Source organism: Fringilla coelebs, assembly GCF_963513975.1.
Source record: "Fringilla coelebs genome assembly, chromosome: 18".
In the NCBI taxonomy this organism is placed as follows: domain Eukaryota; kingdom Metazoa; phylum Chordata; class Aves; order Passeriformes; family Fringillidae; genus Fringilla; species Fringilla coelebs.
This window is the reverse complement of record NC_140044.1, coordinates 15,490,091-15,507,869: the sequence shown is the minus strand read 5'-3', so window position 1 is coordinate 15,507,869 and position 17,779 is coordinate 15,490,091. Positions and strand designations below refer to the sequence as shown.

Here is a 17,779-nt window from a genome sequence, read left to right as displayed (position 1 = left end):
AGTCTTACTTCATCCTCAGCATTGCTGAGGACTCTTCTTTTTTACCCTAGTGACCTCTTACATGAGTTTGGTTGTCTTGGTGCTGAAAGGTGCAAGGTCTCACCCACTTATGGTGGACAAACTGTTTCCAAGTTATAACAAGTTCGAGACAACATTTTGTTGGAGACAACAAAAATCACATTTTCATTTGTCACTTCACTATCATCCATCAGAGCTCAAGTTGTACAAGTTGTTGGGCATGCTTAACATTTATCAGGTAGCCCTCTGGAGCAGCCTTTCCTTCTCCATGCCAAAAATCACGCTATTGTAGAAGCCCCAGCAGAGATGTAGCTGAGGGGATCAAATTACTGTGGTAAGGATTCAGAGGCCCTTATGACTACAAGGCCCTTTAAGTCTATGACAGTTACTGATTAGTATTAAATGTATATATTGCACAGTGTTGAATACAAATGAACAAGCTTTTGAAACAAACAAAAAAGGAGTTTACTTAACCTCCCTTGAGATATGCTGTTCAAACATATATTTCCCTGCCCCCAGTCTTTCCTGGTATTCACCTTTGTCAGGATCTTGCAACACAATGAACAAAATTGGCCTCATGATTTGTTATTTCTTCTGTGCATCAGGTGGGATGAAAATAGCACAGGATTGATTAAGAAAAAAGAACCTATTACACAGCTTTGAATGTTAATATGTTGTAAATATAAACCTTGAGTGCATTTCTGAATAGCTTTGCTCCTAAAATTATCTCTCTTATCTTAGGACTGAAAAATAATCTAAATATAACCAATATTGTTGTTTGGCATGCTGCTTTGGAGTTCACTTAACATATACGCACATCCCACTGTGTTTTTCCTTTTGGTGATTAATTACTGCATTTTGAGCTCTCTGTTACACTTTAAATGATTGCTTGACCATATATCAGTCCTTCAGCTGCCTAGGGGGTGATTTCATATGGCCTAGAAAGCACATAAGCACAGATGTTTCTCCTCCCCTTTTTGGTAGTAAAATCATGTTAGTTCTGTAGTCCAAAGGAAAAAATAGTATACAGCAACACGTAATCTCAACAGCATGCACTGGGAAAACAAGTAAAGTAGAAGAGAAAAGAGAAATGTTCATATCCTTACAAAGAGATTCAGGTAGAATAGAACTTTAAATACTTGTTTTCCCAGTGCATGCTGTTGAGATTAGGTGTTTCTGTGTCCTTTTTTTTCCCTTTGGACTACAGAACTAACATGATTTTTGTTATTTGCTGAGCCCATAAATCTTTGGAAGGAACTGTTAATCTAGGCTGGGATTTGAGAAGATTTCCAGGAAGCTAATAGGAGAGCTGGGCCAGGTCATTCCTCTGTGGTAAACAAGGTGGAAAAGGTGGAGAATCCTTGTCTTAAATGATTTTAGTATCCCCATGTTGGAGATAATGTTTTGGCAGAAGTTTAACTTCTGAGTGCAGCTAATGTGCTTGAGGGGAATGTGCTGATATATTAGAGCAACTTCTGCTTTTTCAAGTCAGATGAGAGAATTATCTCACTTATTCTCATTTGTACAGCATGTTAGAGAATATTTCCTGAAAATTCATGTACCAAGCCAGCTGATCTGCGAGTCGTTTGTAGTAACTTTTACAAGGGTTAGTATACCATTGGATTTTTCTATGGGTAATCATGGCAGTTGCAGGTTGAAGTGGTGTTTCAAGTCAGTAGCATCTGCAGAGGGCTCAGACTCTTGGCTTTGCTTAGCTGCAACATTTTCTGTGTTGCTCCCTGCCTCATTCCCCTCTTCACCACACATCTTTGTGCCCCTTCCATCTTCCTGCCACTGTGCTCCTGTAAGATACTTTCCTCCATAAAATTCGTCCCTACTTTGAAAAGCAGTGTCCTATCTCACCTTGGAGCAATGTATTTGGGTGGCAGTCTTTGGTTTTTTGGAACCTTCACATGTTTATTGACAGAGTCCTGAATGGCTGTAAGTGCTCTTAATCCTCTCTTAGGAGTTAAGAACTGAGTTTTGTGAAGTCCAAGGAGGCTTTGTGATTGTCCAGGTCAGAAATGCAGGATGGGGAGAATTCTTCAGATAGACAGCGTTAGTTAAAACTGTGTTACTAAAACCATGAACAAATCTTGGTTCTATAAAGCAGACAGAGTTCTTGACAAACTTAAGATGTTTAGCAAGTATCTTTATTTTGCCTGTTAGGTGTGGTTAAGGAAATGAAAAAATGTGTTTGTTTCTTCAGAAATAAGAGTCTTTGGTCCTAGCAGACAGTCTTTTAAAGATCTTCTGTTCTCTTTTCTTGTCCTGTTCCTTATCTTAGCAGGCTAAAATAGCCTGCTGGTTTATGTTAAGATAAACATGTATCTGCGATGTAGAGTATGCACATATGAGCTTAGCATAATCATCAGTGATCAAGGAGAAATAAACTTGCGGGATGGTGGAAGACTCTTAGAAACTGAACAGCTCTTCTGCAGAGTTGTGAATCACTTATTGGAGGGGAGTTTTATTAAAACTACTTAGTTGTGGAAAACATAGCAAAGCGCTCCAGGGACATTTTTTTTTCAGTAGCCGTAACCGTTAAAAGGGGTCACACACAATGTAAATCTAGTGTAACTTGTTAGTTAATGTCTGGTCCTTCTCAAGTGATGCCCTGGGATTTCTCTGGTACTGTGCTATTCCTGTAAGTTTTGTCATGCTCACTAGTCCTCAGTACCACTTCACATGTACCAATGCATGTGACTACCTAGGTGATAAATCTGATAAACACCATAATCCTGCAAAGGGTTCTAGGAGCACAGCTACCACGAGGATCATCCCTCTGCCTCTCTGTGCATCACTGTGCCAGTGCAGCTGTGGGATTGACCTTACTTTGGAACTGTTCTGACTGTTCTGACTGAAGAATAGCCTCAGATAAAGCAAGACTTGCATTTCAGCCTTTTACAGAGTCTGAGATTGCTCATGACTTAAAGGTGGGTGGGATAGGAATGAGCTGAGGGACCAAAAGATGGTGGGACAAAGAAAGTTTTATTCCTTTGGTGGTATGAAATCATAGAATATTCTGAGATAGAAGGGACCCACAAGGATAATCACGTAGGTCCAGTTTAAATGCAGACCCATGAGAGCCAGGATCTCTGTGGAACTTTGTTATAACTGGAGGTTAGCCAGCTAGTGTCTGTACGAAAGGCAGCAAAGATTTGACAATTCATTGGCAGCTAAGCTACTGAACTCTTGACTTAACTGCAAATAGTAAGTGCAGCATAAAACAGCCTAGTGTTGCTGGTAATTGTTAAGAAGAATAGCATAGCATAATGGCAAGGCCACCTCTCCTTTCTTTCCTTCCCCTGCCCACCATCACATATACTTCCAAATTTTTACTAGGGATTTCTTTTTTGAAGTTCATTGACATGGTTGTCAGTGCAGGAATACAAACCTGTGTGCTGTCACTGTGCTAGTGGCAGTGACAGGTCTGCACTCCAGTCAGAGATAGCAAAAGGAATATCTGAAGCCAGTGCATCTCTGAGCTCTTTGAAATGCAGAACCATTGCCTTAATTCCAAGTACCACAGCCTAGTCTCTGGGCATTTAGCTGCATGAAGACCTCTCCCTTCATCAGAGCCTTAGGAGGAGTGTACTTTAGCATTTCCTTTTCTAACTGTACATTCTCTATTTTTCAGGCCTATCTCTTTAGTAAGGGTTTTATATAAATACAAGTACATCTTCTGGTTGTTTACTAAAAAATGTTAATTGAAAAAAAAGAGTTCACAGCACACTCAGGTAAATGTTTTAAATAAGAGGCTAGTTCAAATCAGATCTTTAGCTTTGCAGCTGTTGTGGTTTGCTACTGTCCAAACACCAGGCACCCACGAAAGTTATTTGCTCACCCTCTCTTGCTCTCAGCTGGGTGGAGAGGGGAAAAAAGCTAACTAAGGGCTCCTGAGTTGAGATGAGGACTAAGAGAAAACACTCTTAAGGGGAAAACAGGTTCAAATTCAAAGATATAAAGTAAGTTTCTTATTAACAGAGTCAGAGGAAGATAATGAGAAGTAAAATAAGACTTTAAACCACCTTTTTCCGCCCCCAGCTCTTTCCGCTTTCCCACTGACTGTGCAGGGAGACAGGACATGTTGGTTTTGATCAGTTCATCACCCAAGATATTGTTTCCTCAGGGAGCAGACTCTTTCTTCTGCTATGGCATGAATCCCTCCCATGGACAAACAGTCTTCCCAAAACTATTGTGGCATGTCACTTGTCCATGGGGTGCAGTCCCCTATGTTTGTGTTTGGAAGCAAGGGCCCTCGCTCTCCATTTGGGTCTCCCACTGGATCACAGCTTTCTCTGGCATCCACCTGCTCTGGCATGAGCACTTCTCCCATGGGCTGCACATGGATCTCTGCATCCCACATGAACTTCGTGCCTCACAGGGGGACAGTTTGTTTCACCATAGTCTGCATCATGGCTTGCAGAGGAATCTTGGCTTCGACACTTGGAACACCTCTTCCCCCTCTTTTTCCACTGACCTTGGTGTTGCCCTGTTTTTCTCCCTCACATGTGCTCACCCCTCCTCTTCTCTGACAAGAAGTCAGACTGCTGCTCATAGGTACTTTTGATAACGAGTTCTGCTAATCCAGAGATTCCTACAGGATCCCGCAGCTCCGAGAGGTCGATCTTGTCTAGGTTCTGTGCCAGAGAGTCTCTCACCATATTTCTGCTGCTGGCCACATGGCCCCACCCCACCAAGCGGGCAGTGACGGCCACCAGGGCCCTGGCGCTATTTAACCCCTCTCTTCCTGCAGCGCACCGGGAAGGAGAAGCTGCTGCCACTGCCCCTGCCCTTCCCACAGCATTGCTGGCTGGCTGTAGCCAGGCAGTGGAGGCTGGCCACGTGCTGCGCCAGGATGGCAGCAGCCTCACCCCCCCTGAAGAAAACTGCGCACATGCTGTTTCCATTTTTCTTTTTAACTATGTCATCACAGAGGCATTGCCAACCTCTCTGATTGGGCCAACAGCATGTCCATCTTCAGGGCTATCAGACATTGGCTCTGTTGGACATGGTGGAAGCTTCTAGCAGCTTCTCACAGAAACTACTCCTGTGGCCCTTCCTCGCTACCAAAAACCAGGCTGTGCCAAATAAACACAGCAGTTTGTCTTGTGCTAGGCTCTCAAGGAGCAGCATTTCTAATCTTTGTTAATAATGTAGCAACACTTGGTGATCTGACTCCATTAGCTCCTAAAGTAATAGCCCATGATTATTGAACTGTGTTTTACTTTGCTAAATTGAAAGGTGATGTCTGCCTTCCTGAGCACATGAATTTACCTGTTAAAATGGTCACAGCCTCTGGCTTCTTTGAGTTGATTGTATGACTTTGGATAAACCTGGTAGGTGTGATACTGAAATGGAGTTGCAATTTAGATTTTCATCCTGAGACTGATGCTCCTGGTGTTGCATAAAGTCATTTAAGCAGCAAACTAGAAGATATCCATTGCCTCCCACCGATTTTAAAGATAAGCATTTATATATTGATTGTCATCATAGTTATAGCAGTACCTTACCTACTACAATGCATACAAAAGATAATTGACTAAGCCATCAAAAGAGTATTCTTAGTACAAAAAGAAGGGGAAGATGTTGGAATCCAAAATGCAGGGAACCCTCAGAACTTGGGGCCTGTAAGCCAAAGCTTAGAATTAAACACAGGATTTGATCTGAGACCCTGAAAAAGGTTTCCAAACTTAGGTGCTGGAAATGAGAATGTGGATTTATAGTTTATAGCAGAGACACATTAAGCTAAATGGAAAAAAGTTTAGAGTTTTTAGAAAAAATAAAAGGAGTTACAAAGGTAAACAAGAGGTTTAGAATGCAGTACTGTAGGTTTATATGTCATAATATGATTGGCTAAGAAAGTTTACACTGTAGCATGAGTCCATAAGACGCAATATTTAAGGATTGGGTCAAAAACATAAATATCCTTGTTGGTAGTGTTTTATTGGTCAATAAATCCTTAAAAAGTCTTGTAACTGGAAGTCTTGTGACCTTCTGAACAATGCAGTGAAGATGTGAGCCAAACTCGCCCTTCCTGCCTATGTAGAACATAAGAAAAGTAAATCGCATAATCTAAAAAACTCAGAGGTACCGTCTCTAACTCATTCAAAACTCCTTCAAAAATCCCTATAACATATCTCTGCCAGATCACCTCTAGGCGTGTGTGGTGCTGCCAGCATTGTTACATTGCTTTATGTGAGAAGGGCAGAGATGGGGCAGGCCAAATTCCCCAAATCCCAACACTGGTGACAGTGACTGTGGCCCTACTAGTGGTTTGTAAATACCCTGCTCGGACCATTCCTGCAAAGACTTTTCCTTTCCTAGTATGTTCTCTGGGCAGCAGTAGCCAAGGCTGATAGGCAGAGTACTGAGAGTTACTAAGATGATGATGATTTTTAAGGGCACTTGCATGTTATATTAAAGCATGTGCTCTGCTCATTTGTTAGTTTAGATCTGTTGTGCCTCTGTGTTTTACAGTAGTGAGAGAAGTTATGTGTAGCTAACAGCAAAGCTTTCTTTTCTGGCCTCTGGGATCTTGTTTTTGCCCTAGATGAAGAATACATGCAGGTGAGGACTGAATACCTAATCGGAAGTAACCCCAAATTAAATTTACTTCCTTTCATTCTAACAGTGGCTCTGTGTAAGGATGGGTATTACAGCAGTTTTATCTGTCACACACCCTATTATGCAAGCAAGAGAGAAACCCAGGCAATTTTCTTGCCATTTTAGATTTTGATGGAAATGAAAGGAGCTGCCTTATTGCTAGAATATGGGAGAGAGATATTATTGCTATGACAATGTGAGCTATATTGTTAACTATTTTTCTATTACAGTTCACGATCTGCAGAGCTTCGGACTTGATAATGTAAGTGTTCTTAAAGCAGTGCTCTAGTTCTTTTAGTCTGTTTTCCTTCTGGATTTCCCCCACATTGCCACATTGAGATCCTAGACTCCTGCAGATTTGGCTTTATGGTCTAAGCAGAACCTGGGTCTTGCTTTCACAGAGGGTTCTGAAATACATTCTATGACATTTGCATGCTGCTTGGCAAGCCTGTGCCTCTCTTCCTGAGCCTGCCTTTTTCCTTAATCTATGCTTCACAGTTTCTTAAGGTTGATATTGTCACAACGGCTTCTGGATCTGTTGGAGTTTACCTTGAGCTGGGAGGAAAGTAGACGATGCTCATACTTATTCCTCCGAAGCAGCTGATGGCATGTGCTCCTATTGCAAGTAGAGGAGCGGGTGGGAGAGCCTGCTCTGTAGATGGAAGGAAAGGGCACTGAGATCTGTGGATTTCCAGCAGGAGAAATTCCTTGTTTTGAAATCTCCTATGAATAAAAAAGAGAGCAAATGTTTTGGAGTTTACTGTTGGGATGCACAGAGAAAAGGAGCGCCTGTCTCCATTCTAGAGCCATGCTCAGAAAAATATACCAGTAATGACCTTCAGGCCCCTTACCTTACCCCTCATGTGTTGTGCAGCTACTTGAGTTACTTGCATTTCCATTTCAGATCAATATGACGCACTATATCAAACATCTCTCATTTGGAAGGGATTATCCAGGCATTGTGAACCCTCTGGATGGGACAGCCATCACTGCACAGCAAGGTAAAAGACAGCTGAAAGAAGTCTCTTTTGAAGTGTCTGTATTAATAAGTGTTAGAAGAGAACAGGAGCAAAGTTCTCAGTTTCAACAAAAACCCTGACAGTGTTATGTGAAATGTGACTCCACCTTGTGCTCTTTCTGGAGCAGCTGTCTCCATTCACCTGGAAGAAATCTGCCAACATGTTTGGATTCTGTGACCTTTCTGAAAGGTATCTCTGTTTAGCATTCGTGATTGCACAACAGCAGGTACAGCGTGTCATTATTAAAGGCCTACCTCAGGTATAGTTGAGAGAGAGAACCAGAACATGCAGGGTAGACAAAAAATGCCTAATTGGTAGTTGCTGGAGAGCTGTGGTGTCTGCCTGACCTTAACATACCCAACAGTAAGAGCTTGAAAAGCTGCAGTGAAGTTGAAATATTGCTGATCTTTTCTAGATAGCTTCAGGTTTGCTGAAGCAGTTTTTTCCTCCTGCTCCTGCTGTGCTTAAGTTTATTTCCACAAGCTTGCTTTTCTATGATAGGTCTCTTCCATGCCACTGCAGAGGTTTTTATTTTTGATCCACTGAAGTCTGAATAGTTTGTCTTTGAAGGTAATTGGAGCTGTATGTAATAAAGCTTGAAGAAAGAAGTAATTTGCTTTGAAGTGGTGATAGTATTGTTAGTCCTACCTGAATTTGTTCTTTAAAGTTTTCTGCCATTGATTTTGATCCTTGTACCCAAATCAGAGGATGGAGTTTGAAAAAAAGTACAAAAACATTAACAGGTATCATAATGTTCAATATGATTATGATGCTGTAGTTATTCTGTGGAGTAATAAACTATCTGAGAGGGAGGACCTGTAGCTGACTGGTAAATTTCTGCATAAGCTCAAGCTTTTCATCCTGAGCCTCAGGGAAATTTACCTCAGTTGGTAAATTCTTGAAGAATTTGTTCTGAAGACATGCTCCAGTAAAGAAGTAGAAGCAGTAGATTGCAAGTCAAATTTATGTTTATTGCAGCTAAAGATACCATATGCAAGAATTATTTCTGCTGTAGAAATGGATGGATAGTCTTCTCTACGGAATTTCATAGAAAATAGTTTTTTTCTTGCATTGTGTTATCCTTAAGAGAACTGAAGGAACAGACTGGTCTGAGGCAACAGAAGGGGTTCTTCTGTTTTTTATTCATTGGTCCAGATCTTCCTTTTCATCTTCTGATACAATAAATTCCATGCTTCTACAGGAATAAACTGCAGTGTTAGTTGAAGTTGATATGAGATACTCATTTAGGCCTATGTTTTCTTAGGGCTATGCTGTTAAGAAATTTTCCTGGACTAGAATTGAATTTGCAAGAAGTTTTACTGGTAAAGCTATAGCAAGTTTGTAGAAGCTTTTCTGTTTTTTCAAGGCCAAAATGCCATGAGTTTTGGTTTTAGTTGGAGCAGAAATGAAATTCACTTTGGCAAAAGGAAGACACATTTCAGACATTAAGTTTACTGTCCTTGAAAACCTCCAGCAGCTGTTGTGCAGAAAGATGTTCCCTGACAAGCTGAACAAAACCAGTTTGTGTCTACCTGACCTGTCAGTGAAACCTTCCACCTTATGGCTTTATATTAATTGTGTTTCTCCCTGTCTTTGCTTATAGCTTCCATGATGTTTCAATATTTTGTCAAAGTGGTCCCCACTGTGTATAGGAAAGTAGATGGTGAAGTAAGTACCTTTTTCCCTGCTACTTTGACAAGTGAAAGCTTTCACTTTCTCCTCATATTCTTGATGCTGACAGTAACTGTGGATCCAGATGTATATCAGGGGCTGTATTCTACATTTAGTACTTGGAACCCCCAAGTGTGGAATTCGGTAAAGAAACCTGGATAATATCTTTCTCCACTTGGATTGTAATTTGTGTCAGATAACTTAGTAGGGATGATAGAACATAATTTCATTTTACAGAAACCCAGTTTAATTACTCTAAGAATAGGGCTAGTATGAACAATGTGTATGTAGAAAGATGTCAGGGCACAGAAGAATGCTGAAGAGTGATCTTAATTAATGTGAAGACCGGCTATCTCTTTCTCTGCTCTCCTGCCTGTATGTATTATTTTCCTTTTCCTCACTCTTGATTATTTATGGCTTTCTGCTGTCAGGGCTGTCTCCTGAAGCATGCTTAACAGGACTGCATTTTGGTTCTGCAGAGGATGGCATAGACTCAGGGTTGAGAGGGACAGCTTATGCTGTTGTGTGCCAGCAGAGACCAAGTAGTTCAGCCTGGGTGTTATGCTTCCCTCATACTATGGGCTAGCTGCAGCTTTAATTGGTAGCCTGTACTAAAGATATAGACCTGATAGCAAATACCTGATCCTGATAGAGCTCTTCATGACTCTTTCTAACCACTGACAGGTTGCCCACATGGGCAGGGCAACACTGATATGGTTCACTGAACTCATGTTTTTGTAGCCTTTCCTATTCCCTGTTAGCAAAGCAATGCTTGCTGTGTTTGTTTCCTGGTAGGTGGTAAGAACTAACCAGTTCTCAGTTACACGACATGAAAAAATAGCAAATGGGCTACTGGGAGACCAGGGTCTGCCTGGTGTCTTTGTGCTGTATGAACTTTCACCCATGATGGTGAAGCTGACAGAGAAACACAGGTAAGAGACATTTCATTCCATTTTGTTCATCCTGCATTGATTTTGTAATTTTACATAGCTCAAAACTTCATCATCATTTAGACATGATAGTGCAAATGCCTGAAATTCATCCAAGCCCCTTCCCAGCCAGCAAAAAGGAAGAGGTGCTCACCGATGCCCTTCCTCTCAGTGTGAGCTGTGGTCTGGGTTTTTTCTGTTACTATGTATCAAGATGGAAAAGGAAAGTGGGGCAAGGAGCAGAAGTGTGATATAATGGCTCTTGGTTCAGACTTCGAATGGGAGGACTAGGTTTACAGAGTATACCCATTTTACCAACAGCACCCATACAGTCCAACTGGTTCCTTAGTCTGCATTTGCTATAGCTTTTCTACATCTTCCAGCCAGTGTGGAACCTCCTTTTCTCTCTGGGTTAATGGCTGGCAATGCAACTGCAGGGGAAGGGAAGGGGCTGTGGCTGTAGCTGTACAGTCTTTGAAGTTCATAATGGGGGGCAGAAAATGTCTATATCTTAAAATGTATTAACATGTGCTTGGGATTTAATTACTGTGTTGCGTGACCCTCCTGTGCATTCTCACTGGGTAGGAATGAATACTGTCTTAGGGATTAAAAGCCCATCTTTCAAATTTATAAATTCAGTACTTCTTCTTAGTGCTGATGACTAAAAGTAGCAGTGACAAACTCCATTCTGTAGCCAATAGGGGTTAATTAATTCTTTAATTTGAGAATTGTTAGCTATGAATATTTAGGTAATGCATAATTATATAGTATGATGAATATTATTAGAATTATTAGTTTATTATTACATACCTGACATTGGTATTTGAGCTCATGTTGGTTGTTCAAATTCTAGGTCCTTTACTCACTTTCTTACTGGAGTTTGTGCCATTGTTGGAGGCATATTTACAGGTATTGCACCTTTCAATCATTTTGCTTTCTGAAGTGTAAACATTTACTATCTTACGCTTTCTGAAGTCTGCATGTCTAGTAATAAATCCCTGTTCGATTAAGAGAGATTATTTCGGCCCTTGGGAAGTGATACATGTTCTGCAGAGCCACAGGAGTGGCATCAGACTGTAGCTCTCACTGGAGGCTTACAAGATGCTGTAGATAATGTAGAACTATTACAGGATTTTATTTCATTAGACCTGTAGACCTGTCATAATATTTCATTTTGATGCTCTACAGGACATTTTGTTTCCTAACAAAGCTGTTCTTCACAGCCCATATGAAAGTGTCTGTACTTGCATTCTTGGCCAGCTTGGGTCTGTAAGTAGATAGTTGTTTTCATGTGGAATTGACGCCACTTAAGTCTCTGAACCCAGGTTGCCATGGGCATAATATATATCTGAGAGACATCAAACTGCTCCCAGATATAGGATCTCCAGCTAGTATTCTGCAAGAACTAGATGGGGTCTTGTGAGGCTCAGAGGCTCCTGCAGATACGTCTGAGTATCTGCACTTCAGTCTCACTGCTGGCATCTGGAAAAGCTAATCAGTATCTGCTCAGCTGTGCATGGAAGCAGCCTTGGTGCAGCCGTGCTCTCCAGGTCCAGGGTGCTCATAGTCAGACCTGTGGGTGTTAAGGGCCAGCCTGAAGATGTGGTCAGGGACCTGAGAAACCAGTTTCTGTGTCACATAACATCGGTATCAAATACCTATAACATCATACCTTTATCTGCAAGTTTTTTCCATCATCCAAGGTGTCACAGTGCTCAATTAATCTGATACTGTTAAACAGAATTTCTGTCTGCGATAAATTTTATCCTATTCATCTCTCTGATATGAAAAGTAATTCAGAAATTACTTTCATGACAAATTCAAGTGCCCCTTAGCACTGAGTTTGGCAGCCAATTCATGTTTCTGCCATACACCATGCTCAGACTCTGTATTTAGAGATCAAATCAGCTAATGGCCAATAAGGTCAATTACTTGTACCAGCAGTAGTGTGGCCAACAGGACCAGGGCGGTGACTGTCCCCCACTGCACACTGGTGGTGTACCTTGGATCCTGGGTTCAGTTCTGGACCCTTCATGACAAACAAGACATTGAGGTGCTGCAGTGAGTCCAGAGAAGAGAATGGAGTTGTGGAAGGAGCTGGAACGTAGATCTGATAAGGAGTAGGTGGGGGTTCTCAGCCTGCAGAAAAAGAAGCTCAAGAGGTACCTTCTTACTCTCAACAACTACATGAAAGGAGGTTGGAGCCAGATGAGGGTCAGTCTCTTCTTCTAACAGGGACAGGACAAAAGCAAATGGCCTCAAGTTGCACCAGGGGAAGTTTAGATTGGCTATTGAAAAAAAAATTTAGTCATGGAAAGGGTTGTCTGTGGCACAAGCTGCCCAGAGCAGTGGTAGAGTCACCCTCCCTGGAGGAATCTAAAAGACATGTAGATGTGACACTTAAGGACGTGGTATAGTGGTGGGCTTGGCAGAGCTGGGGGCAATTGGACGCTATGACCTTACTGGGCTTTTCCAACCCAGGTGATTCTGTACTATTCTAAAGTCACCTCTGTTTGTGTAACCTTATCAAATTGATTCCACAAGTAGAGATAATTTCAGGGCAAAACAACCACACAAGAGTTATCTGAAGCATGATAGACCAAATATTAAGTCCAAGAATTTCATATTATATAGTAATAAACAGAGGATTCAATTCCCATTTTAGCTGCAATGCTTTGTAACATATTGCAATGTCTTTGTATAAAGCCAGGAAATAATTTACTTATAACTTTGATTGAAGTTTTGAATTAAAGAAAGAATATGAATCTTTATAAAATCCAATCATTGAAAAATAGCTCCCTAGCAACCTTTGTGTTCCCTCCCTGGCAGGAGCTCAAGGTTCCTGTCCTGTGAAAACCTTGGTTGTCTGGGGTTTGTGATATAGCAGACCATTCTGAGTTTTTATGTGGTCACAAACAAACACGGAATTAATAGGGTTTTTCAGGGCTGGAGAGGTTTGAGGAAAATACCGCAGAAAGAATTAAAGGCAGTGGTTTGTATTGCTTTGTGTCTGGTGGGTGTACATTGCCATCTCCAATAAGGGCATCCTTCAAGGGCAGCATATGGTACTTCTAGGGTTGCTGTGAAACGAGCAAGAAATGGGAAACAAGTCCTTTGCAAGCTGAGTCAAGGCAACAAGTGGCATAAAGCACATCAGCTTCCTCTCCAAACTCTTCTCAGTCATCAGTAAACACACATGACACAGCCTGTCTGTTTTATTTCTGGAAAAGGGATCTTTTCTAGGGAAGCATGATAACCTCTGTCCTGCAGCGTGGGTCTTGTCTGTCCTGAGGAGATGAGGACTTTACTGTTCTGAGCAGCAACAGCAGCAGTAGAACCTTTTACTGTCTGATGGACCTGGGATTCCTTTCCTCTGACAGCAGGGTTTGTGTTTTCTATCTTTGGGAGTTGTTCTGTCTTTGAGGCATGTCTGACTTCATCCATTTGGTTTTTTCCTTTTAGTTGCCGGTTTCATTGATTCCTTGATCTATCACTCAGCACGTGCCATCCAGAAGAAAATTGAACTTGGGAAGACAACATAAATAAGCAATGGCATCAACCCATTTAAAAAAAAGCAAACCAACCAAAACAAACAAACAAAAACAAACAAAACTAAGGAACCCACCCCAAGCCTCCAAGGAGAACTGATCAGGCTCTTTGAAGCACAAGTGATCTTCTGAGAGTGCACAGGAGAAGAGGTTTGGAACTTCCAGGTGGCCCTAACCACTCATATGTTACTGTGCCCTGATTCTTTGGCCTTAGTTTGTGGATGGAACAACTTGAACCTTGCTGCTATAAAGATTAGCTATCATATCTGGCTCTGCAGGCCCTACTGTCACACTCTTTTTGTGTCAGTCCGTGTTCCTCCAGTTCTATTCCCCTTCCCAACAGAGATGCTAGAGATACTGCATTCTCTTTGCCTCTAGGAATAATGTACTTTATTGTCAAGAGACCTGTAATGGATTGAAGGTGCCATCAAATAAGCTTTCTAGCAACACCATCAGGGATTTTTAATTTTTCCATAAAATGTTTCTGGGTGCGCTGGTGCTGTATGTCAGACCTCCATAAAAATGTGCTGAATCCCATCTATTGCGTTCCAGCCATCCTGGGCTGTATGGGGAGCCTAAGCATTTGGAATGTACTTTCTGTGCTGAGGGAACTCCCAGTTGTTCTTCTTCTGAAAGATGCAAGTTGATGTTTCAAGAAAAAGAGGTGTCCAGAATTTTAATTGATTTTTTAATTGGATTTTTTTTCATTTCCCTATGGTATATATTTTCAAATAAAGTCCATCCTCTCTTGTTCTAGTAAGGCATATGGAAGAATAATTAAATTATTTGAAGTAGTCCTGATACTGAATTGGAAATAAGAATTTAAAGACACATTGCATTGTGGCAAAGTTTGTAGAGATTGTGATGATGATGGGGCTTTTTTATGTTAAATCATTATACAAGTCAGTAAAGTGCTTGGTACCTGAAACTATATTGGAAGAAATTTGAAAATAATGAGGAAAAATATTTGTGAAGTCTTGCTTATTTGATGTAAAACAGATTGATTGCTCTTAAATCTCTGATCTGGATTTGCTTTGGTATGACTCTAATATTGGTCCGAGCAATTGGACAGACACAGGGTCAGATACTGCAGAGAGAAAGCTGTTTTCTAACTTATTTTAGAACAGGTTTTACTAGGTGGTTGGGTTTTTTAATTAGTTGAACTTACCTATGAACCAGGGAGTCTAAAAACTGCTGTTTTTTCAGCTGGGGAGAGAAGCAATTTGTGGTGTGGGTAAGGAGAATTATTATCTTCAAGCAAGAATGTTGAAAAGCAGGTTTGTTTTAAATATATTTTTTACAAGGATATTTAATGAATCCAGTGGGTCAAGATCACATAGTACTACTACAGCATGAGGAATGGAACACAGTATCTGTATGTTTCTCAGGATCAAAAAGTGACCTGAACAGCTTCAATTGCTCATCAGTACATTTCAGCTTTGTAACTAAATTTACAGGAATAGTAGGAGAGAGAAGATGAAAGGAAGTATGCAGCAAGAGTTTAACCCACAGTGAAAGAGTTATCACTGTTTCCTGTCTAGGACTGGCTTGTCCTTAATAGGAAAGCCAATTGCTTGTAAACTGGACAAGCATTGGAGATTATTACCCAGAGCAGACCTGAGGACCTAAAGAAAGGTGAAGGGAAGGTGAAGGTGCAATACTTGTACTCATCATGGGAATCTGGAAATAGTGGAGAGAAGAAATCGAAGTCACCAAAATGGAGATTCTCTCTGGAGAGACAGAAAATTAATGAAGCTAATAGTTAAGTAATACAGGCTTCTGCTCTCAGTAGGGAGGATATGAGTCCAAGAGTTCTGGTGATTTTAATAGATGAAAGCCCAAGTGACTAACAACCATGATAAAAGCTGAGTCTGAATCAAGAATGTTAGTGATTGAAAGAGATAGAAGACATCCTGCTAACCCTGCTCTGGAGGACAAAAATCTTTGGGGATCTCAGTCCCCAGGGTCTGGAGTCTTGATCTGCAGGGGGGGTCATGTTCTGCAGGGATGCCTTTTCAAAGTTGTAAGGGGTCAAAAAAGCAAAGGAAGTGGTGGTTCGTGTGTTTTCTAAGTTTATTCAACATAAGATCATTTCAAATGTATTTGATTCCATTGTCTTCTTTCACCATGTTTGATTTTTCCCTTTTTATTCTTCCTTGATGCAATTTAAAAAATATTCCCTTAGTTAAGGACTGTAAAAATAAAAGTCTTAGTAAAAGACAGGGCAGGGTGAGGAGGGCATCTTCCTTTCCTAAGAACAACTATAAACCTCCCCCAAAAGCCGTCTGTGGGTAGAAATACCAGCTCTGTCATGTGGACAGCCACATTTGAGCAGCTGCTGTCCACCACTGGCTTCACAGCCCTGCAGGGCCACACACAGCAGCTCACAGGCTCCATGCCCACTTCCAGCCCTAACATCTCCCCTTTGTCCCACCCAACCAGCTTGGACAGAACTGTGCCCACCCTATGTCCAGCTAAATACAGCATTGCTACTGCCATGGGAGAATGGCACCCACAGTACCCAGCTGGTAGGACCAGCACAAGCAGTACCGAAACCCTGCGAATTGCAGGGTTTGTGAGCCCAGGTGCTGGGGTGGAGCAGCAAGCTAGAGAGCCAGGACAGCTGCTGGCAGTGTCCTTTGGCCCGTTCCTGGCCAAACAGCCTGGCTCCAGCTTCTTGAAAATGCATCACTTGTAAAATACAATCCTGCCTTCATGTACCTGTCTCTCAATGAGGCTGAATTCAACATCAGTGTCATGGGCTCTCATCCTGAGAAAAGCTCCAGACCAACGTTTTTTTTCCCAATAGTGGTGTCAGTTCCCTTCACTGTCTGCTCCGAAGCCAAACACGGAGACCTGTGCGCATGCCAGCAAGAATCAATGCTGTGTGTACACTGGGGCATCCTAAAGCATATGGAGAAGCAGTGCAAGGGGAGGTACAGTGGCAGCATCTGGTACCACTGGCTGTGGTGTCTGGTACCACACCTCACCGGATGGCAGGTGTGCAAGGCAGAGAGCAGGGCTGTGAAGCCAGTGGAGGGGTGTCACCCATGGTGCTCTGTCTAATTGTACTTGAGGAAAGCGGGGCTCAGGATCAACACTTGGCTGGGGAGTGGAGTGATACGGTGCTCTTCATGCTGAAACAGAACAGCCAGCCCAACACAGTGCAGCCGTTGGCTCACTGTCCAACAGAGTTCTGCCTGCCCCTGAGGAGCTGGAGTACACAGAGCCATTACCTTGTTCCTCTGATGAACTGTTTAACTCTCACATGTGCTGCAAAAGCAGAGGCAAGCAGTGATCATGTAGTACACCTGCTGCTGAGGGGGCCCATTTCTTTGCAGAGGGTATCCGTTGTCTCCCAGCACTCAGCCCAGTGGCATCTCCCACCCCTTGAGCTGGCCAAGCAGCATCTCCTGGCCTGGCTGTAGGAAGGGACGCATCAAGCCCATGGCCCCAGTGTGGGCACAGCTGCCATCCCACTCATAGGAGTATGGTACTGCAGGTTGCCTGAGCCCTGTGGGGACAGGTCAATGCCCAACTACCTCAAAGTGCAGGGCAGAGGGATGCCCAGTACCCTTTGTGCCATCAGGACTCATGCCAGGTCTCCAGTGAGGCACTAGAACCCCCAGACCACACTACGCCGTCTGCAGGGTTTCCTGTACAAGAGACACCATCCCCCAATGGTGACACACCGTATGAGTTCTCCTGTGGAGAAGACACTGGCCACCCACTGCAGATCCAGAGGTTTGAAGGGGACAAGGACAAGGTGAACATCAGGCCTTAGGTTCACTGCACTCTTCTGGGTACATGAATGTCACTGTAGAGATGGACAAGACACTTCTTCATGCGCAATAGCCTAGTAGCCCAATCTTTATTGTTCACAGTTCATATTTATCTTATTTATCACAGTTCTAAAGGCATCATGTTTCATTCTAATTGGCAACTTACTGCAAATCAGTTCATTGCTTAGTAGTTGCTTGTGTAT

The 17,779-nt window shown here is 42.2% G+C and overlaps 1 protein-coding gene across 1 annotated transcript in view; it reads left to right on the top strand.

Annotated features, from left to right (window-relative positions):
• The window catches only part of ERGIC3 (ERGIC and golgi 3), a 28,355-nt gene extending 10,988 nt beyond the window's left edge, over positions 1–17,367 (top strand). Inside the window, exons 8-13 of the mRNA XM_084218163.1 lie at positions 6,858–6,889; positions 7,532–7,628; positions 9,250–9,314; positions 10,113–10,249; positions 11,100–11,155; positions 13,709–17,367. Of these exons, the coding sequence (XP_084074289.1) occupies positions 6,858–6,889; positions 7,532–7,628; positions 9,250–9,314; positions 10,113–10,249; positions 11,100–11,155; positions 13,709–13,788 (467 nt within the window). The 3' untranslated portion in view covers positions 13,789–17,367. The remainder of the gene's footprint in view (positions 1–6,857; positions 6,890–7,531; positions 7,629–9,249; positions 9,315–10,112; positions 10,250–11,099; positions 11,156–13,708) is intronic.
• The last annotated feature ends 412 nt before the right edge of the window (positions 17,368–17,779 follow it).